This window comes from Pithys albifrons, chromosome 7 (assembly GCF_047495875.1).
Source record: "Pithys albifrons albifrons isolate INPA30051 chromosome 7, PitAlb_v1, whole genome shotgun sequence".
Taxonomy (NCBI): Eukaryota; Metazoa; Chordata; class Aves; order Passeriformes; family Thamnophilidae; genus Pithys; species Pithys albifrons.
In genome coordinates this window covers 16,175,168-16,197,211 of record NC_092464.1, presented here as the reverse complement: position 1 = coordinate 16,197,211, position 22,044 = coordinate 16,175,168, and the positions used below count along the sequence as shown (strand labels likewise).

General features: G+C 42.8%; 1 protein-coding gene across 3 annotated transcripts in view; it reads left to right on the top strand.

The window, feature by feature from the left end:
• The window catches only part of JCAD (junctional cadherin 5 associated), a 62,687-nt gene extending 44,194 nt beyond the window's left edge, over positions 1 to 18,493 (top strand). Inside the window, exons 3-5 of one of the 3 annotated variants that reach the window (XM_071559995.1) lie at positions 5,467 to 5,910; positions 5,989 to 9,122; positions 13,111 to 18,493. In XM_071559995.1, coding sequence (XP_071416096.1) covers positions 5,467 to 5,910; positions 5,989 to 9,122; positions 13,111 to 13,145 — 3,613 coding nt within the window. In that variant the 3' untranslated portion in view covers positions 13,146 to 18,493. Of the gene's footprint in view, positions 1 to 5,466; positions 9,233 to 13,110 lie in introns of those variants that run through there. The other 2 variants (XM_071559994.1, XM_071559993.1) reach the window with 2 other exon arrangements.
• Positions 18,494 to 22,044: the final 3,551 nt, after the last annotated feature.

Here is a 22,044-nt window from a genome sequence, read left to right as displayed (position 1 = left end):
GTGGGTGTTCCTACATGTACTGAGGACCTTCTTGTTTTCCTGAGGCTGCTTTTGTGAAGTAAGCATGAGAAGGTGCCTGTGCACTTCTTTTATAAACATCTCCAAGCCAGTGGAAGCTCTTGTCGTCACTCCATAAAACGTGCTCGTACAACTGTGGTTGCTCAACACAGAGTACGTGCACACCAGGGCTGGGGCCGGCTGGGCAGGAAGAGCTGTGTGTACACACCACTGCTTGGCCATTGTTCTGCAGCTATTTGAGGGCTGCAGATGAACAAAGGAAAGGGGCTTGATCAGGACTGGAAGCCAGCCCAAGTATGACGATGGTTTACAAGGAAAAGCCCCTTCCTCCTGCTGAGTGGGCTTGAAACTGAAAGCAGGGCAAAACACTGTCGCCTTGGGAGTTTGTCCTCTTACAAAGTCCTTCATTAACATGTGGCAGAGCCATGTGCCCCCTCACTGCTGGGCTTGTCTGCTCTTTCCCTTTATATCTCTTCCCCTTGCAAGCCTGTTTGCCTGGAGCAGAAATGGCTGCTGGTTGCCAGCTAGGATAATGGGCAGGAAGAGATGTGAGCCCTGTAAAGCAGTTGTAGGGCAGCAAGTCCCAGTTGTGGTGAAGGTTTCCAGGTGGAACCATCCATTCTAGAGAAGGAAGGACACAACACAGGTTTAAAGGTAATAAGGAGGATTCTTCCTGGTGTATTTTGGATGAAGTGAACTGGATGGCAAAAAAAAAAGTGAGGAAAGACACTGAAAGGGAAAAATGTTCTGAAGCAGGGGGAGAGAGTATGCAGTGGTGCTGAGGAAGCTGGTGCTTAGCCTTGGAGCTGAGTTTACAGTGTGCAGAAAATCTGGTGTGAGGAAGACATGGCCATGCAAGGCTGATAGCTACCTGAGTGCTGCTGCTCCCACACCCTGAAAGGCAGAGCCTGTGTGAGTGCACAGTGGGGTGGGAGGGATGCTGCCTCCCTGCCTCCTGCTCCTCTGGGTGCATCTGCGTGGGCTAACGTGTCTGCCCCACATCTCGGACATGGCAGAGGGATCTGTAACTGCTGGCATTGGCTAAATACAAAATAATGCTCTCTGACAGTTTAGAAGTCTCTTTCTAATATCTCAAAATGCAAGGGGTGGAACCAATCAGTCTACAGCATAGTTAAATATTATATTCTGGTTTTTAAAAGTGACTTTTCCACATAAAATAGGGAACACAGCCCTGGAAATGGCTTTGTCACGCTTTCATAAAAATAGAAATATTTTCTTACTACTGTTATTACAGCAAAGTCAGCACAGTAGCAGGAGGTACCTGAACAGGTAGTGTGTGTCCCAGCTATCTTCACAGGTAGCGACCAGCTCCACAGCAACTCAGGGCATGGCACAGGCTCCTGGGCTGGGGCCTTATCTACACCACACTGTTGTTTACACCACGGATGCAGAAGAGCTCATCACCTCCTGTACACCAGTGAAGTGAGTGATGTTGCTGGTCTCGTGGCTGTCTTTGCAGGCAGGTTTGTTTGCAGGGCATGAGGTCTTTTGTGATGGCTGGGAATGATGCTGTTGTCTCTGCTTATTAAGACTGTTCCATCAATCAAACCTTGCTGAGGAGGAGAGAGGCTTCATAGCAACTGCATGTGGACACATCACACCACCCACTGCTCCTGCTGCTTGTGAAGAGGGGAATGACACCACAGTGGAGTGGGGAAGTGGTGTTTTGCTCTATCCTGTTGTTCTTCAGGCAAAGCCTGGGGGAGCAGATACTGGTAGGGCTGTCCTAGCTGTCCTTGCTTAACACAGTAAAGGTTTGGAAGAGAAGACAAATCAAAGAAAATGGAAAAGCTGACCCTATGGGTAGAGATGAGAGGGTTCACAGAAGGAGAACTCCCTCTTGATTCTCTTCTGAGTGGAGAGAAGAGGCACTTTGCTTAGCTGTTTATGTGGGAGGAGTTATATTAGTAGCTAGCAAATTTACAGATAGATAAATTCATTAATGAAATCATCTGCTGGAAAAATTGGAAAAGTGTACTGGTCTTACGCAATGCTGGGTCTCAGAATCTGAGTGTATGTGATGACAGGATCCTAAAATAGAACAGAAGCTGCCAGTGTCCAGAAAAACCCTCTGAAATTTTTTCCACCTTGCTGCCTTCCTTAACAGTGTCTCTTACTTGGGCACAAAGTCTGTGCCAGTGCCTGCAGCTCACGCAGGGTAAGCTACTGGGTGCCTAACACCTACTGCTTGCATGCTGGCAGCCAGCAACAGGGACAGACACTCTATAGATAGCCCTGCAGTGGCCTTATTCTACAATGTTTAGACTTGGAAGCCTGTGCCACACTCCTTCACTTTTGGCCCCATTATCTGTGTCTCGTGAGGTCCTGCTGGTCCAGTGTCAGCTTAGGGGAACTGGGCAGCTTCAACCCACTGCTCTGAGCATGACAGCTCAGTGAAACATGGTCATGCAGCCAGTGCAGGGTGGACTGATGGCCTCATTTCTTGTAAAGGCCTAAAATTCATAGAAAGGTAGAAATAGTTAGGGGGTTTTACACAGTTTTAATTAGATGAATTTTATGTAGAATCAATTCAAAGCACTTTATGACAGCAAATGTTACTTGTTAGAAGCAGGCCTTCTAGAAAAGACTTCATAATGTTAAAATCCACCTCCTTGGTCCTGTGGGACCACTCTGTCCTTGACATTTAAATCTTCACAGTTGGTCCAATCTGACTGGTCCATCCTTGGGACCTCTCCCAGCGGTGTGGTACTTACGAGCTGCTGTGTCTGAGTGTGCATTTCTTTGTGTGTCAGTGCCAGCACCTCATGGAGAGAGACAGAATTGTGTAGTGGCACAGTCACAGATGACCTGCTGCTCAGAGGGACTGTGTGGTCTTTTCGTTGATGATATGTCATGGTTGCAAAGACTGCACCATGACTGGTACTCGCCATCCAGAGGTGTAACATTGCTGAATCTGTAGTGAAGCATATTGAACTTAGAGTGGCTCTTGGAAGCTTCCCCTTGCACCTCTTCATTGACTGAAGACCCAGAAGTGTTACATGTCCTCTCTGCTCCATTTGTGGTGACAAACTGCTTGTGCTGTGCTGCCCCACTTCCTCCTGCCTGCCTGCTTGTCATCCTGCATGCAGGCGTGAAGGAGCTGATCTCTAACCCTGGGAGCAGAGGAGGCTTCAGGATGGAACTAAACTGGACAGTCCTTGGAGCATCCCCTTCCCACTATGCAGTGCAGTGTCATCTTTTCCAGAGGTTTATGGGGTCTCTGATAGAGTCTGTCTGTGTAACCACTTCTAGTGCCTTGGCCAAGAGCTAGAGAGACTGATACTGTCTGCCCTTTGAAAAGGTCTTAGAACAGGTTTAAAATGCTCTAAATACCTTCTTTATGTCTTTTCAACATTCGTGTGGCAATGATGACACAGTAAAAGTTACATGGTGGTTTGTGTCATGTTATGAAGTTCATTACTGGAGTCTGATTATTAACCTTTAAAAATAAATTTAATCTTCTAAACAGCTTTTAATAAATGAAAGAATAACCTTCCTGTTGATAAGAATTTGTGTTTTATTTGTTAGGGTTTTTTAATGGTCAATTAAGCTTTGCAAAAACATCTCTGAACATTTTAAAATCAAGATTTTTAGATGCTTCTCTAAGAGATGCTACCACTAAAGCAGGAATCATTTCAAAGAAGTCTGATGGCCTGCACTGAGCAAGATGTCAAACTAAATAATTGTAATGGTCTCTTCTGATCTTGGAATCTATGACTCTGTACTTTATGCAATTTCTGTAGACCCTTTTACGATGATGGATGAAATCAAATGGAAAGAGCAACCTGTCCCTTCCTCCTCACTATTACTAGACCCTGTTTCTCATCCTGTTTTGTAAACACAGATACAAATGGTGCAGTATGGGGATGAGATGGAAAGGTAGAAGACAGCATTTGTTCAGCTGTATGTTTCCACATGGAAATGTTCATTGTTACTGCAGTCAGATTTCCGATATAGGAGGTGTCCTGTTATAGCTCACTGATTAATGAAGATGCCTGTTACTTCCTGGAGTTCAGCAATCAAACTGTATTTCGTGCTTCAGTGGCAGAATATTTTGTTCAGATGTTCAGTCTTAATCAGTTGAATTAATATGAACAAGATGCTCCTTATCCCAGTTTGGTTTTTAAACTTTTAGACTCACAGGATGAAGTTAGCATACATTTTAAAAATTGCTGTGGATCTGGATGGCTTAATTTCAATCTGAATTTTGACTTGTATTATGTCTTCACAAACTCCTATTTGAATAGATCATTGTTTTCAGTAAAAAAGAGCCAGATGACACTGTTTATGTACCTTCGGGTGAAGAGAAAAGAAAGAAATTCTTGAGTTCTAACTACATACTTGTCCTATTTCTGTCAATTTTGATTTTTCTTTCCAGTCTTATGCTGGTGGCAGCCACACAGTGTAAAGGCAGTTATGTTGTTGGACACCTTAGGTACAAGAATAGCAGAATGCAATTCAAGTAGAAAATTAATTATTTATTAAAAGGTACCAATTTTGGTCTGCAGTATTGTATAAAACAGTTTACACTCTGTTCAGAACACACAAGGAACCTATTCTGTTCATGTAAATCTGTATTTTGAATTTCTGATCTGCAGTAAAATGTCCAATGTCTTTCATATTTCAGTAATAGATAGCTGGAGTTAGTCCCTCTTTATTTAAAAAAATTATACTTCTTTTGAGGTATTTTACATTTTAAATATAGGTTCCATCTTATTCAGAATTGAATTGATGTATTTGCATTGTTGTGCCATGTCATTTAATCCAAAGCACTTTGAAGAAATTTGTTCCCATAGAAGGATGAACAAGAATCAATTCTGGAAATGACGTGTTTAATTTCAGCACTTATACTAGGATACAAATCATGTTTCTGACAGAATGTATCTGAAGAAATCTTGTGAAATAGCTGTCTACCTGTACTCCTTACCTGTGCTGCTTGGAATCCTATTAAACTTGCATACCTCAGTCGTCTTCTTGACATCTCTATATTTTGATTTAGCAGGGTGCATAATTAAGTTCAGGACAGTAATTTCTGGTTTTAGAATGGAATCATAGAATTGGAGTGGCCTGGGTTGAAAGAGATTTTCAAGATCATCTAGTTCCAAGACCCCTGCCATGGGCAGGGACAGTTTTCTAATGTCCCATCCAGGGCTGTGCATCTTTGCACGCAGGTAACTGTGTGCATTTGTCTTTCTTTCTAACAGCTTTGCATAGCTAACAACATGTCAAAAGAGCTTCTGTCCTTTCCTTTACTCATGTTAATGACTGACTTTTAAAGCCTCTGATTAAAATCATAGTCATCTGGTTGCAAATAGATTACATAAACCCCATTGGCATAACTCATCATTTGACCTCCTAGTGGCCTTATCCATACAAAAAAGAAAGGGAACTTGTGCACACTGCCTCTGATACTGTGTTTTCTTTCAGGGTTTATGACAGGCCTCATTTAGCATGGTCTTGCCAGCCCAAGACTGACAAAGATCTCGCCTACTGGAGAAGACGAGGACAGGACTTCAGTGTGCTATTAGGCTATTCCCAGAAAGCCAGTGTGGAAATGAAAAGCTTGGCTGCAGCCCCGGGGGCATCCCGGCACCCCAAGGAGAATCAGCTGAAAGTGGAAACAGGTGCAGGGTATGTCAGAAGAAGTGGCTTGCAGGAGAGCTGTGAAGTGCCCAGTGACTGCAAATGGCAAAATCTGGGAATGGAAAGCTGGAACCAGCCAAAAAAGGTAGGGAGGCAAATGTCCGAAGGTGACAGGGAGAAGCTGCTTCAAGAGCTGTATTCACTGACGCTGGGAGACAACGTACTCAGCACCCACAGCAAGGGGAAATCGCAGTCGCTGCCAAGGGTCCTTTCACCCGAGAGCATGAGGTGCGTGGAAATGCCCCCCCTGACCAACAGTAACAGCTCACTCAGTGTAACTAAAACCCCCTCCTATCCCCCAAACAGACTGAGTGTGGAACCAGCCAAGCACCATGGAACGGGAGGCCATTTCCTTCCCTTGGTGAAACCCAAGTATGGGAGGCCTCTCAAGCCTCCATCCTACGAACTGCAGCGGCGGCAGACTAGGGCACCTGCAGAAACCGTGGGTTTCCAGGACCACCACCAGAAAGATGAACCCATGTCCTACTTAGCCAAAGGTAATGAGCCAAGGCAAGATGTTTGCATTCCAGACTCTGGTTTGGAGCCCCCCGTGTACATACCTCCTCCTTCATACAAATCTCCACCTCACCAAACCGTGACCCCACGTTCCCCCAGTGAAGTGCCTAACACCGACACGTGCGCCAGCAGCGATCCACAGGGTCCTGCTGAGCGGATCACCCCCTGCCAACGACCAGCCATGAATACTTTTGAACTGGTGGGTGACCCTTGCAAAGACAACCATTTTCCTCATGGGAAGCAAAGCCATGCAAGGCGCCCTGCGGACCACCTGCGTTCTGTGCAGTATATTCCCTTTGATGATCCTCGGATACGACATATTAAAATTGCACCACTGGAAGGTCTGCAGGAGAACTCTAAATACACTGAAAATGCATGTAATGCAAGTTCTGGTACTTTGCAAGAGAGAAATCTTGAAGTACAGTACAACAGTGCCTTTGTGAATGCATCAAACTTGTCCAGTTCTGCAAAGGGAGAAAGAACTTCTGACAGCTCCACTCATAGCAACAGATGGTTGGCACCATCCATCCGAGATCAGGAAAATTGTGCCTTGCCAGACCAAAGAGACAATTGTAGTGCAACTAATCACAGCCCCCATAATGAAACTAGCACAGAATACGCAAAAGGCAAAGTTTCTGTAAGAAATTCACATATGGACAGCACCTGTGAGATTGTTACAAAAGTGAAAAAGTTTGAACCTGGAACTGGGATGCAGAGCAAAAAGAGTTCAAAGAAAAAAATGAATGAAACTATATTTTGTTTGGTCTCTATCCCAGTTAAATCAGAATCCAATCTGCCAGATACAGATAGGAACAACAACATAACCCAGAGCCCTGATAAGAATGGGTTTGATAACAATGGGGCTTTGCAAGAACAAAGTCTCTTAAGTATGTCTTCAACGGACTTGGAGTTACAAGCGCTTACAGGAAGCATGACCAATAAAAATGAGTTACAAAAACAAGAGCTGTGGAGACCAGAAGAGTTCAAACAAATGAATGACCTCAGATTTATTCAGCCTACAAAACACAGAGAGCTCAAATATTCTGGCTCCTGGCCAGGTGATCAGTACAAAGACCAGCAGACACAGACCAGTTTCAGTGAGGAACCTGAAAGTCCACAGTTTTTACATGGTACAAAGTCTGGGCAGCCCGATAGCAAACTGCAGTCTCCAAAACTCCTGGGATGTACAGCATCCACCACAGGGGCAAAGCAGAGAGGATCACCTTCTGAAGAGAGAGGCTGCAGACAGAGCAGTTACAGTACGAAAGGCCAGATGTACCTCAGCCAGTCTAGCAACAGTGCATTTTCCAGGACTGCCACCTCAGTCCTTCAGGCCCCCTCCCCAGAAACCCACCACCGCCAGCCTGTGCCTGCCCAGGAGAGGGAAAATGGTCTTCTTTCCAAGGGAGATGTAGTTAAGGGAGAACCAGGTGCTCCCTGCAACAGTAAAGAGCTGTTTGGGCAGTTCCTGTTGAAACCTGTAAGTCGCCGTCCCTGGGATGCAATAAGTGAACTAGAAAGTTTTAACAAGGAGCTGCAAGAGCAGGAGGAGAGCATAAGCAGTGAAGAAGACTTAGAAACTGCTGCAGCTTCTCTGCAGGCAGGTGCCCTTATGCAGAGGAGGGCATCCAGAAATGAGAAATCAAACCAAGAGCCAAAATATGGTGGAAAATCAGAAATGGTTATGCCAGAGGTGCCTGTATTTAGGTCAGGAAGAGTTAAAAGTAAGTCTGAAAGTTGGAGCATGGGGACAGAGCATGGTGCCAAGCCAGGCTACGTTGGCTCTAAAGGCTCCTCACATCCAGGAGGGAGCAGTGAAGGAGTCAGGCCAGCAGATGGAAGTCTGATAACAGAAATGGGGACAGGGGAAACTAAGAGCAGAATGAGTAAACAGCCAGTTCATGTGGGCCCTGTCAAGAGAGCATTGTCTAGCAGCTCAAGCAGTTCATGTCACAGTAATCCTTTCAATAACCCTATCTTGCAGGAGATGAGTGAAGACCAAAATTACCTAGACTATGTTAAACTGAGCACAGGTGCAACTCCCACAAATGATACAGTATTAGAGAGAGGCTCAGTAGTACGTTTGTCACTAACGAAGAGGAATCAAGGGTGCTCTGAGCCAGACTTGAGGTCAGTGGGACTTGATGTGGCTCCAGAACCTGGTGCTAACAACTCTTTAAATGCAAATGCAGTGGAAATCCCTGTAAACGAGTCATTGCAGGCAAGAGCTGCAAGAATTTTAGGTATAGATATAGCAGTGGAGTCTCTCCTTCCAGATGACCATGTTGGGCCCCACCCAGGCACTAGGCCTGCAAATGGTGCTCAGGACTTTGAGTCATCATCAGTGGAGAGCACAGTAAGTGACAAAGAAGGAAAAAAAGAGGATTCTTATGAAGGCAGACGAAAGTGTGGCTGGACAGAGAGTGCTCTCTTTGTCAGAGCTGGAGGACGATCTTTAAATCCTAATGAATGCCAGACCACTGATGAGGAAGCCAGTGCTAAAACACTGGTAACTGAGCAAATTCTTGAACAACATGTGCATCCCAGCCACGGTGAGGATCAAAACTTGGTTTGCAAGTCACCAAGTCACCAAGTATATCAGCATTCAGAAAAGAGAGTGAGGAGCACCTCGAAAGTGATAGAGACACTTCAAGGCAAGCTCGCTTCTCCTCCGAGCCGGACTGCCATGGATCGCTTGGTGCGAATGAAAGAAGTTGACTCTGTGTCCCGGATGAGACGGCTGAGCATTAAGAGTGCAGACTCAGGAGAGGAGGTGGATGAGGAGAAGCTGTCGAAGGTACAAGAGGAGAGAGGAAGCAAACTGGCAAGCTCAGGAGCTGTTTCCAAGCGTGTTATCTCTCTCAGTGAAAATGGATATTTGGGTGGAATGGACAAGAAGAAGATTGAGAGAGATTTTACTTTAGGTAAGACTCTATTATGGGAAATCCAGATGGGTACTCTTTGCTTATATAACAGGCATGATCAGTTTGCTTATGCCCACGTAAAGCTGCTCAAATAGTAACAGGCTGTAGGTGGTACTACCCTCATCTGGGAGCCACCCACTTTGCTCTCCTTGTGGAAAAATGAGTGTTCTCTGATCCCATTTTAGGAATAGTTACTGTAAAACTCACTTGTGATACTGAAACTCATTCACAGAGATTGGAGTGCTCCCTAAGGTCTGATATCTGTCTAATTTTTTCAGAGAATGGCCAGGCTAAAATAGTGAAGTTCAAAGACAGTCACTCCAGTGCCAGTGTTTGGAAACAAGTGGTGATTCAATCATAGCCTCTCCTTGCAGGCCAATTTTTTTCCCTCCCTAATACTTAAATAGACACATACTATATAATAGTTCAGAAGAAACTAAAAATAAAAATCTGATGTTCTTCTATGAAGCCTCTGGGAAATGGCTGCATTCAGGGGCCTGGAAAATTCTCTCTCTCTCATGAATATTTTCCAGATCAGATGTTGAGAATAACTGTTAACCCCAGGTCAAATGGAAAGTTGACTTCTTCAGTGAACACCTTTTTTTTTTCTTCTATTTTTTGGTGTTCTTCATCTCTCAAAAGCATATCAACTTGTGTAGTCCATATGCATCCCCAAAGTAACATGGGCTGTTCTCTCCCCTGAAACAGTTTTCATACAGCATTGTGCTGAACAACTGAAAATCAGTTGTTACCATAGATCTTTGTAAAGGGATAAATCTCCCGGGCCACCTGCCTAGTTCATTAAATTAATTGGAGTGAGCAAATGTATGGTGTGAAAGTTGTTAAATTCATATTAATCTCCTCTTTCCTTTTTCCATTCTCTCTATAACAGCTGACACTTTACCTTGAAATCTGCACAGGTTATTCATTAAACCTCATCAATATAAATCTGTTCACAGTTTTCCAGTACAGAGGGACTGGAATTAATTGGAATATACCTTAAACTGGATTTAGGCATTTCCATCTGAAGCGAAATGCTTTTATGAGTTCAAAGTACTGATGACTTCTGCAGTCTTGAAGCCTTTCCCTTCATGTCTTTCTTTTTCTGTATCCCACATATTTGTCTCTTTCTGCTCTGAACTGTATTTCTGTAGACCAGATTTTCCAAACAGGCTAATTCAGCTTTCTTGTACCCATCAGGTCTAGTGTGCCCCACATGCATTTCATATGCTTTCCTCCCTTGGGGTTTCTGCTGGAGTGAAGAAAATAACTGTTGTGGTAACATGACTTCAGGGATGTATCAAAACAGATTGTGTGCATTTTATTGGAGAGTTATACTGCAGTAAATTAGGTCTAAATTTATCCCTCTTGCTGACAATGCCAGGCTTGTATTCTGCAGTGTGTTCCCATTGCAGCAGTTCCCTCGCAGCCCTCCCTGTGTCTGGATGGCATGGATGTCCCTTCCTGCTGCACACATCCAGTGCTGTAGGGTAACACACACTCACCTGGGGTGGGCAGTCAGTTCCTCCACTGGCCTCTTCCCATTCAAAGAGGCCCTAATTCATTGATGGCCACAGAATCCTCACATTATCTTAACAGGACAGGATTGAAGATTCATGTTTGTAGAAACCCTAATGTGTCATCCTCTGTTAAGCCTCACTGCAACCTCCAGACTAGCCCATTGGTACCATTGATAAGTTCAAGTGAGAATTCATCCTGGAAAACCATTGTATTCATTGTTTTTAAAGAGCAAATATTCCATTCTAAAAGGCCATTTTATTTGAAACAAGATAGGATTAGTCTTATAATTGCAGGCTGGCCCTATCGCAGAGGCTGGAGCCCTTAGCAGAAACAGGCTTTCACATGTATAATGTAGCTTGGCAGACGAACAGTCATCTCAGAGTAAGAGCTCTGCCAAAACTCAGTGCAAGAAGCTCATCTTACTATGCAAATACTGCCATTAGAAGAACATCTCCAAGTGTTCCCAAATGCATTGGATGTCTTTTCTCCTTTGCTGTTTGAAGACCTGAGGCTGCTAATCTGGCTTTGTTGCTGTAGAGAGCATTTTGAATGAGCTTAACCAAATGTTGAATAAACATTTCTGTATCAGTGCTAGAACTCCACTGTCTGTCCCCCTCAGAACCCTGGCAGTATTCACACTTTTGTGTCATTGTTTAGGTGCTGAGAACATGACTAAGCTTTCAGGTAATAAACTGAACCATTCAGAAGTTTCATGTCTAGTAGCCTGATTTCAACCCTCCCTCCCCACTCCTACCTACCTCTGTCTCGCCACTCCCTGAAACAATGAGCACCTGCAATTTTGTGGGGAATTCTAATGTGAATATGACTGGCCTCAGGAAAATGAAGTTTCTGAAACGTAAATCCATTTTTGTTCTTAGGTCAACCTGTCACAGAACAGTTCAGAATTTTTGTATGTTCTAGCAGTTTGGATGTCAAAATATTTACAGTTGAAAAAATGTTACTGCTTTAGAGGCATCTTCCCACACCATCTGTCCATTAAGCTTAGAAAGATGCAGCATTATCCTGGAGTGCCCTAGTCCTCAAAAACTTTTTTCCTGTTGATTTTTTTGCATTCATATGTGGTGTCTGTTTGGAAATACCAGAAGAGGCTTAGCAGTGATAAAAAATTCTGAAATGATTGGTGTTGCTGGCACAGACACCTTTCTTGGCCAGCCTAGCAATTTGAAGAGAGTGGGCAAGAGCTGTGACAAAGGATTCTGCACCAGGAATCCACCCACTGGGGCCAAATCCCGAAGTCCTTTCTTAGCCAGTCCCCCCTTGACATGAGTATGAATGCTGCAGATGGACACTTGCACACAGAAGCAAAAATTTCCCTTGAGGATTTTTATGCTTGTTTGAATGAAGACATTCACTCACATCAACATGAAAGTCCTGAAGATGAATGTTTTACTCCAAAGTGTGATATTTATATGTGGAACTGTTTTCATGCTCAACTGTTTAAATGCAAGCGCTGTGGGAGTACAGCCCACGGGAGGGACGTTTAAGGTTAGCACAGACACTCAAGTTGCGTAAGAGCAGCAAGTAACACGCGGCAGCACAGGCTGCAGTGCGGGTTTGTCCGGGCCCTTCTGTGCCTACAGACTCCTCCGGAGGTAGCTGTGCTTCCTCTGTGCCATGACTGTGCATCCCAAGGGTAAGTCAAACACTTGCATGATGTCACCGGTCAGGCTGACCTCACAAGGCAAAGCCTTTTCATTGCAATCCTATCCCAGAGTCACAAGGGTGAATGAAAAGGCTTGTGTCTACTCACTTCATGGCCAAGGTTGGGATAAATCCAATTAAAAAATCTGATAGAAAAGTGTTTTCAGGGATTTGGATAAAGGAAAGCCAATGTGTGGTATGTCCTGTGAACTGAGAGGAGATAGGCTGAAAATGAAGTAGTGTTAGTAAGCCAGTCCAGTGATTTAGTGAAAAGGTTTGAAACATGACCTGCAGTTTTTCAGCCTAACCATAGTGATGCAACACAGCTGTGCTTTCCTGTTTTCTGTTGAATTAATCTGAAACCAAGGATTTGCAATCAGCCAAAAAGATCCTGATGACTGCAAGGCATAATCACTCCTTCAGCCAGCCTTAAACACCCTGCTGGAATGTTTAAACCATTTACTGGTCCTTAGTGTTCAGTACAACAGGGAGCAAATCTTAAGTCTGTTTCTCCATGCCAAGCACTTGAAAACTAGAAGTAATCACTTAGCATTCAGTGTGCTTGTTCCTACCTACCCAAGCCCTCCCTAATTCTATCTCTATGCATTTGATCAAAGTTGTTCCCAAATTACACTGGTACAAATACAGATTTGCATCAGGAATGTGGTATGTATCTTAAGGTGGCAAGTCCATTATCAGCTTCTTTTTTAAAATAAAAACTAAAGGATATCTCATTTCCATAGCTAGCAGTATTGAATAGATTTCACAATACATTATTAATAGTGTTTTCTTTTTTTTTTTTCAGATACCTATGACCCCACCAAAGTTGAAAAGGTGTGAGATTAACAAAGAGGAGAATAGAGAGATTTCTGCTCTACTAAGAATGTTTCACTGGTTTTTTTCTGGGTGCTTTTTTTTTTGATTTTTGTTCTTTAATGTTTGGATGTTATCTCCATTTGTGATGTTCATGGTGTACTGATAATGCCTTTACCACTGCCACTAGGAATTAGCTCTTCATATCTGAATCTGTTGCAGAGACCACAGAAAAATTTGACTTCGACATTGGAACCATCTGGCTTTGTAGCATCTAAGACAATACCTACTGTTGGCAAAAACTTTTCATCTGAACTATTTCAGTCTTCAGCAGGGATGGTGAAATGTACAAAGTGAGATGTTACATTGGTGTAAATGTAAACGAGTGAGATTAGTGAAATGATTTTTAAAAGAATGTGAATCTGTAAGCTAAACTTCTAAGTACATTCTACACTTTGTTTAACTTAAGGGATTTTTGGCCATAAGTAGAAAGTGCTGCTGCACTGTGTGGGGGAAGGAATGTGAAAGAATGGTAGCAAAGACTGATTGTGAAATTATTTCTGACTTCCAGAGTTTGAATTTACTCGTATTAAATACTTACTTGCCACCTAGAGAGAAGAAAAACAAAAACCCAAAAGCTTCTAAAAGATGGAAGACTTTTGTAGTACAGTGTACAGAACATGTAATTTTAATATCTGGCAACTAGTGTTTCAAACCAATGCAAAGTATACCACTGACTGTTTTGCACTCAGTATTACCTATTTTTGTTTTGCTGTTTAGAAATTCTTTATATAAAAGAATAGTAGCTGGTTTAAAATAGCCCATTTTAACAAAGTAACTATATTTCTTGTTACAGAATACTATCTATTTTTCTACGATGTAAACAATTGCTAACAATTGGCAAGTATAAAGAAGTATTATTATTATTATTATTATTATTATTATATTTTAAGAAGACTTATTCCTCTGAGTGAAGGTGCCCCAAGCAGATTTCACTTGTATAGCTTAATGCACACACCATATTGCCACTTACTCAGTAGTGCTACCTTATTTTTTTCTGAAAAAAAGCCATCTATGTATGTATGTATGTACTACAGGGTTAATTTCTATTTTTTCCAACTCAACCCTTGGATCTTTCTTCTTGGATCCACTTTCTGAATCGCAGCTGAGAACTGTCCAGGCTGATGTTGCTGCCATTCCATTCCTGGGACAGTGATTACCAAAAAGTGGGTTTGGATCTTTGTCCCAGTGTTGCTGAGTGGCTCAGATAAAATACCTGCTTTCTTCCTAATAATTTTTTCCCTTTTACAGATTATAATTTGGATTAGGCCAGTGTACAAAAAGAAGCAAAACTGGGTTTAATTCTTCCCTGAAGTCAACAGGTGTTCCTGGGGAGAAGTTCAGGTGTCTTCTTGGACAGCATTTAAATACATGGCTTTAAATGTATTTTATCTGCACACACAACTGCATGAATTACAGAATTTATAATAAAGCCTATGCATTCTGCCCTTTGATCCTAAATTAGCCTGCTTAGTACCTGTGTCTTAAAAGCCTTTATGTCCATTAATATATGTTTTTTGTAAGTACCTGTGTACTAACATTCTTCTGATGACATGTTCACATGCTTCACCAGTCTATTCTACTGGTTTTTAGCATAATTTTATATTTTAAAGTCTTCTAATTTCTTGAAATATTTTTTCCTAAGTCTGTAATTTGGAAAGAACGATGGGGAAAAACACTCATCCTGTGTTTTGGCAGCAAGAATTTCTTGTCCGTAACACATGATTCTGTTACATATGGACTATTTAAAGCTTGCTTGAAAAGAAAATGTGGTGTGTAATTTATTTTATTAACTCGTGTGCATGCTGTGTAGCAATACTTGTTGACACACTGTTCCTACCCCTCTTACTATATTCACCTTTCTTCATCACCGTCTAGGACATCTGGGGGCTTGTAAATAGCTACAAAACATGTTTTGCCCTCCCCACCCTGTCCCACCGATACCCCTGGCCGGACTCCTCCCCATAAAAACCAATTCTGAAAGAACTTCTTCAACTCTCATCGTCCCATTAACCAGTCACACTGAAATGCCTAGCAATTAATTCAAAGTTTTAATTTAGCCTTGATTTCTGGAGAACTGTAAGTTGTCCCATATAACCAGTCCTGCTATCCTCTGTTCATGTGTCTGTGGAACAAAAGTTTTCTGTGCATTTTATTTTCTTCTATTGGGGTGGGTTGATTCTGCAACTTATCTGTTCCATCAGTCATCTCAAGTAATTAATTTTTCAATACACATAAACGGCCAATTTTTTTTTAAAGGGCAAAAATATTACAGGGAAGGTTTTATTGGTCAGGAATAAGAAATTAAAACCTAAAGTTTTGTTTTGCCACAGTATGTGACTGACCAGTGGATGAAAGAGTAGAGTAAGCGCTGCTTTAAAAATGGTGTATTTCTCTAACAACACTGGTAGTTTCATTTGATAGTATGATACAAACAGCTGAGAAATACATGGAGTACAGTTTCTTGAATGATTGTGCCTCAGTGTTTCGACAGTGCCTATGCCATGAGTAAATACCAGCTATCAGAGTCGGCTGGATGGTACTGGAGCTGAACCACTTTCCCGGAAACCCTTCGCCAATTTGCAAACAGCAGTGAACAGAAAGCCCCTTTTACACCAGACGTGGTTAAAAAACAGTGAATGGTGACTTCCAGTTCCTGTCTCAGGGGGTGCATAAAACTGTCTTGGCAGCAGCTGTCACTGAAGACGGCAAGAGCAGGAGCTCGGGGCTGAGAGGCTGTAGAGGTGGGGGATGCTGCAGGCTGCTTCCAGTGCCTCCTGCAGCGCAACAGTGAAAAGTGAGGAACTTGATTCTCAGGAGGAAGAGCAGAGCTAGAACCTCAGGCTTTTAGAAGCTGTTGTGTATCCAGCTAGTGCTTCTGCTGTGCTGCAGCAGCTGTGGAAGCTGGAGTCAGGGAAAGATACTGGTTTCACAAGCATTCCCAGAAATTCATGTTAAAAAAAAACCCACAAACCTACGTGACTTACACATTTTAAAAATATATTTAAGTGAGAGACTCTCCTCAGGAACTGGATAGCTAAAGAGGACCTGCTGTCTCCGTCCCCTTACTCTGTTGAAATGCAGAAGGGACAGTCAATCTGAGGGGTCGTTGGCAGCGAGATAAACAATGAACACGAAGTTCCAGGCTCCTATCTTCTCCCTGAGGAAAAGGAGTCACCCGTGAACTCCGGGGCTGCTGAAGGGCCCGAGCCCCGTGGCCCGGGCAGGGCGGATCGGGGCAGCAGCGGGAGCGGAGGCGGCCGCGCTGTGCCCGGGGCGGTGCTGGGGCGGGCAGCGCTCTCTCCTGCGGCTCCCGAGCGCCATCGGGAACGGGGTTGTCGCCGAAGAGCCGCTGTCTGCGGACCGCACTCCAGCCTCCTTGCTAGAGGCGTCTGGAACTAGACAAAATGCGGTCTGAGCAGAGCTCTTCAGTGTTTCAAATCCCACCGCCACCACAGCTACAGGAGGCGGGAGGGACAGGAAGCCAAAGGAGGGAAATGCCTCTGCGTGACCCGAGACCTCCGGTGATGGAAATGCCCAGGGATACCATACACCTGACCAAGCATCACTCGACAGTTATTAACTTAAGAAACCCTACCCGGGCATAAGAAGGGCTGTTGTATTTCATACCACAGGTTTGTGTTTATTGCAAACAACAGTATCATGTACGAAAACCATCAAGTTTCCTTGACTCAGCTTCTGATGTTGGGAGCTAGGTCTGTGTACTGAAACATTCAATGACTCTGGAAGAACAGGAAGGACAGCATATGGCTAAAGTGGTAAAGCCATAGAATTTAATCTCTCAGCCCTGAAAAATAACCAGTCCCATCGAGCTTATTTACAGATAAATATTGGAATTTAGTAAAATATTTCTGTTTAATATAATAAATCAATATAAATACCTAGGTTTAACATTCTGCTGCCTTGGCCATATGGACAGCCAGCTGAATGTTAGTTTTAGTGCTCAACCTTCTCTTGGGGTTAGAATGTTGGCATCTTCTTCACTGCCCCTTTTCAAAGGAAAAAACCAGTGGAATGATTGGGAAAAAAGTAGAAATGAAATGTTCTTGCATTTTAAATGGCAAAAGTTCTTGCAATTCCTTAGTGGTCCCTTTTGCTCAGATTCAAAATCTGATAGAGGCAAGTATGTGTGAGAAGTGAATCTTTACTCGGCAGGAGCCTTCAGCTCAAAGAAGATAGACAAAACAGTGCTAAAAGGAATGGAAAGGATTGACATCTTGTCAGACTTTTGAATGTTTTCAGTAAAGCTGTTCTTTTGGAAGACATTGATGTTTTCTTGGTTTAGGATCAAACAATCCCCCAATTTCCCTCCACTGGCAAAAAGCCACAGTGCTGCAGCACTAATTTAAAGGAGTGAGATTTAATTACATGTGGAATCTACAAAATTTAAAATTCTATTCTTCTGCATAATCCAAATAAAGAATTAAGGTGAAGATTTCATGAGATCATGACTGTATAACTGAATTCATTAGAAAAGTTGGGAAATTGTGATTTCTTATACAAACTTGCATGAAAATGTTCACTCCACCTCCCCCTGTGGGCTAAATGAAACCTGTTTACCATCAAATCTATTTTTAAAGGAAAAAATGTTTCAAACAAAGAAAAAGGAAAAGCCTGATATCAATAGAAAAGCCCAAAACCACAATGCTACTTCCCACCCGTGCTGAAAAATATGTTCGTAATATGGCTTGCAGTGCTGCACAGCAGGGAGAGGGTGGAGGGAACTTAAGTTAGAATTGACTGACACATGGCTGAGATTAGAAATAAAAATGAAATTTCCCAGCCAAGAGAAACCACAATAACATACAGATTATAAAATGAAGGAGGAACTTTCTACCCCTAACAGCCACAATCTCAGCCTTTTTAGAGCTCTGGACCAGCAGAGAAAATAATCAGAACCATTCTGAAAGCCATTCCTGGCCCAGAAGGAAAACAGGAGATATATGTGCCAGACAGTGTATCAGTATCCATGTATCTCTCCTTATATAATAGAGATAATTCTCCATATTGACTTTCAAGATACCGTGGCCTATCTCCAAAACTAATACTGTGTCATTGCCTTGGTTTTCTTCTCTAACTAGCCCATAGACAGATTTAGTGGCATAAAAATAGAGGAAATTGGGGTAAGCAATTATAATACTATTTATGTTATATCAGAAGATGAATATGTTTTAAGAATTGTCTTTGTATTTTTCTCTGCACAATGCAAATAGTGTTTCTGGGCCTACGTGTAAACCAGAGGGTTGCTGTTATTCAAGAAAACACATTCTCCAAATAAAGGTTTTGCATGGGTACACTCCTCTGTGATGTTGTTGATATTGTTATCACAGGGCAAAATGGAGCATGTGCTCCCATGTTTGCATTGCCTTCTAGAAAGATAAATGTATTAGTGAAGTGTTAAAAGGCTGCAGTATTCTCCAGGGGACTGCTGCTTCCAAACCTGGCATCATGGCTGGCCTGTTACAGCATCAGGTACAGAAATCGTGTTTACTTTAAAGAATTGTTTTCCACATCTGCACTTTCTCAGATCAGCACAGACTGTAAGTCACTCATTTCCAAGTTATGTTCTGTTTGGTTGCTACTTATAGGGTATGTTCTGCCTCTGTGCGAGAGTTGATTCCCTCTTTACTGCCTGGCAACCAGCCATCTGCACTGGGCAAACCTACAGTGTGAGAGCATTTTCCATTCCATGTAAATGTTTTCCCCTCCCTTTGCAAAAGTTGATATGGCACTGGGATAGTTTACTTTGGCTATGTTGCAGTAAAGAATGGCATGCTCTGTATCTGTGCTGATAGGACTTCAAGAGAGCTAAATTATCAAGTTAATATTAAAAATGTGGGAGGTTTTGAGGCAGAAGTGTAGGCTGCTCATGGCTAGAATGTGCAGCTCTGTCTTTTGTCACTGGCTCACAAGGTTAGACTTTTCTCTCATGTTCACATGTATTGCTGTGTAGAAGCAATGAATTCATCCTGGTGCTTCTCACCTGCTACCAACAAACCTGTGGAACAAAAGACCCAACAGATCTGGAGAGGCTAAAGATGAAAATCATTGTGGCAGTTTTTCTCTTGTTTTCTTTTCATCATCCAGCCAACCTGATCTCACTATAAACTCCTTCCTCAACTGCTTGAACCATAAAAAACTCTAGACCAGCAAAATGCCATCTTTCACCTAACAAGTCCAGAAAACAATTTTCCTCCTTTTTTTTTTTTAAATTCTGCTCATAAGAGAAGGCAAGTGTTCAGTTCTTTTCAATTGCTGATGGATTAGGATTTTATTCTTTCTACTCTTCACCTTAGTCCTGATCCCTGTGTCAATTCAAACATAATTGTTCATTACTTTTCCCAGAAGTAGTCATGTTCATAACTGAATAGGCCCATTTGCCCTCAGCTACAAAAGGCAGAAGTCCCCAACGTCCCAACTATCCTGTTACTCTGAGACCTGATGTTTCAGAGCGGGGCTGGCTATATGTAGGGGAATACACACATAGCCTCTGAAGGAAAGGGGAAGGCATAAGGGCAGAGACCTTTCTGCACTTGCTCCCCTCCGCCCTCATTTTTGCTCTTGGATGTTACCGGGCCAGCACTTTCATGGTGTACTTCAGGTGGGCAGATGTTCTGCTTCTTGCCAGTGGACAGGGACAGGAGCTACACCACACAGTTCTATGCTCCCTCCAGACAAATCTGTAGGTGCTCAGGCTCACCCTGCTCTGCAAAACAAGTCAGTGGGAAAGTGTAGTGGTGGCTGAGGGTGAGCAGATGCTGCTCAGCTCTCACTCAAAAGGTTTCTTGCCAAATCAATCAAAAACCCTCCCAGCTACAGGGCTTCACTTCATCCCTTCTGCAGCACTAGTTGAAGAGCCACCAGCTCACCCTTTGCCGCACTAACACACACATGCCTGACCCTTGGCTAATCACATAAGACCCTCAACTGTTATCTTACTCTACACACATCTCATCTTCTTTATCTGTCCCACTGACCTCTCAGCCCCTTTATTTAACCTTTCTGGGTAACAATGGCATGTTACCAGGTTCAATTAAAGCTGTTATCTCTCTCTCTTGGCCTCCTGGGGAATCCCTTTGCACCATTTATACAGTGAGGTGCCAATGACAGCCTGCAAAAGTGTGATACCTCAGGAGATTATGCAGAAAGGAAGGAAGCCAACTCCCTCCTTTTACCTCTTAAAAGAAGATCACTTATTGTAATAATAAATGAGATTATGACAAATGTTGGCAAAAAAAAAAAAGAGAAAAACCCCTAAAATCTCTGAGGTGCTATAGTGCTGCTCTGTAGCAGTGTATTTACAGGCTAGCCATTAATTTAATAGCCAGTCCTTGGAAAGTCTAGGTGGACAGATGTTTTCTTAACCAGGGAGCTGCAGCTTCTCCTCTTACACCTTTCCTACTCCATTTAGTCTGCAGAGTATTTAGACTTTCATTCCGTGTACTGCCTCAGGTACCGCCTTTAGCCTGGGTTTCACCATAGTAGCAACAACATCCAGTAACATGAAACCCACTGAGCAAAGAGCATGATGACCTAGCCAGCTCACGTCATTTGAAGTGGCAGGGTTATGACATTTTGTGGGCAGGAAAGCTTGTCATTTGTCCCAGTTTCTCATTATTGTAGCATAATATTTAGAGTATAAAGGAAGTCCTCTCCTCTCCCAGTGGTGGGTCACACTATAAATACCCCAGATGGCACAGGACGAGGAGGGCTGTAAAACTCAGGATGTGGGTCACAGGATGGCTGTCTGCTTGCTGTCTGGGAGAACATGATAATAAACTCTTGCAAAGTGCTCTGATAACACCACATGAAAGGAGTACAAACACTGTGGAGGGGATCTTCGGCTGCTGTAAAATGTCACTGCTCTCTTTAGTTCATGATATGCTGCTTTTCTTATTTCCTTCCCTTCTCAGCCTCCTCTTCAATGCCTGAGGATGAAAACTACCCACAAAACATTTTTTAACTTGTGCATTGCTTTTCAGCTTCTTCTCCCTTTCAGTGCAGATACACCTCCATGTTCCTTCAACATCATCCTTTACCCTACACAGCTCTCACACAATTCCATCACTTCAGCCAAGGGTCCCCTGAAGGATATCAGCACCATGCCAAAAATACAAGTTCCTTTTCCCTGCCCCCAAGAGTCACAGTCACTGCAGGTAAGTGAGTCAGGACAGTCAAACAGAGGCCACCAAGTTCCTGGGACAGATTTTAAACTGAAGCATTCCTTATGTAAAAATCATCCTTCATTCCCCCAGAGAAGTGAAAAACAAAATTCGTGAATGTTGTCAACTCCTGCAATAAGGCAATGTTCACTGAGAATCTTGTACCTTTTACTGTATTTTTATTATCCAAATGTTATTTGCAATATGGCATTGGTGTTTTAATAATTGTGGTATAATGTTTTTATAAGATTTAGAAAGAGTATTTGAGAGAAGTAGGAATAATAATTGTGGATTGATTTCAAACCTTCTGAAACGGTCTTTGAAACCCACTTTTTCCCCTACCCCAAAAGTTATTTTTCATAGTTTTAATCTGAGTACCTGAATATTTCCCCAACCCTCAACCTTTCAAACCCCCCAAAGCCTGGTGTGCACACAACTCTACAAATGTGGAGTGACTATTCCAGATCAAGCTTAGTATTTGGTGATTGTTGGGGACTGCATTTAAATCTGTACAGTTTTGTTGACAGCTTAGAAATTACAGTGCTTTAGCTATGTGAGTGAAGCAGTATAGTTTTGTAATATGGGTCCACGTTTCACCCAGGTAGGGTTGAAATGTGTAACTCATGGCTCCTACAGAAAAACAGATTTATTTCTTTTTTATTCTCCTTCCCCCTGAGATAGGA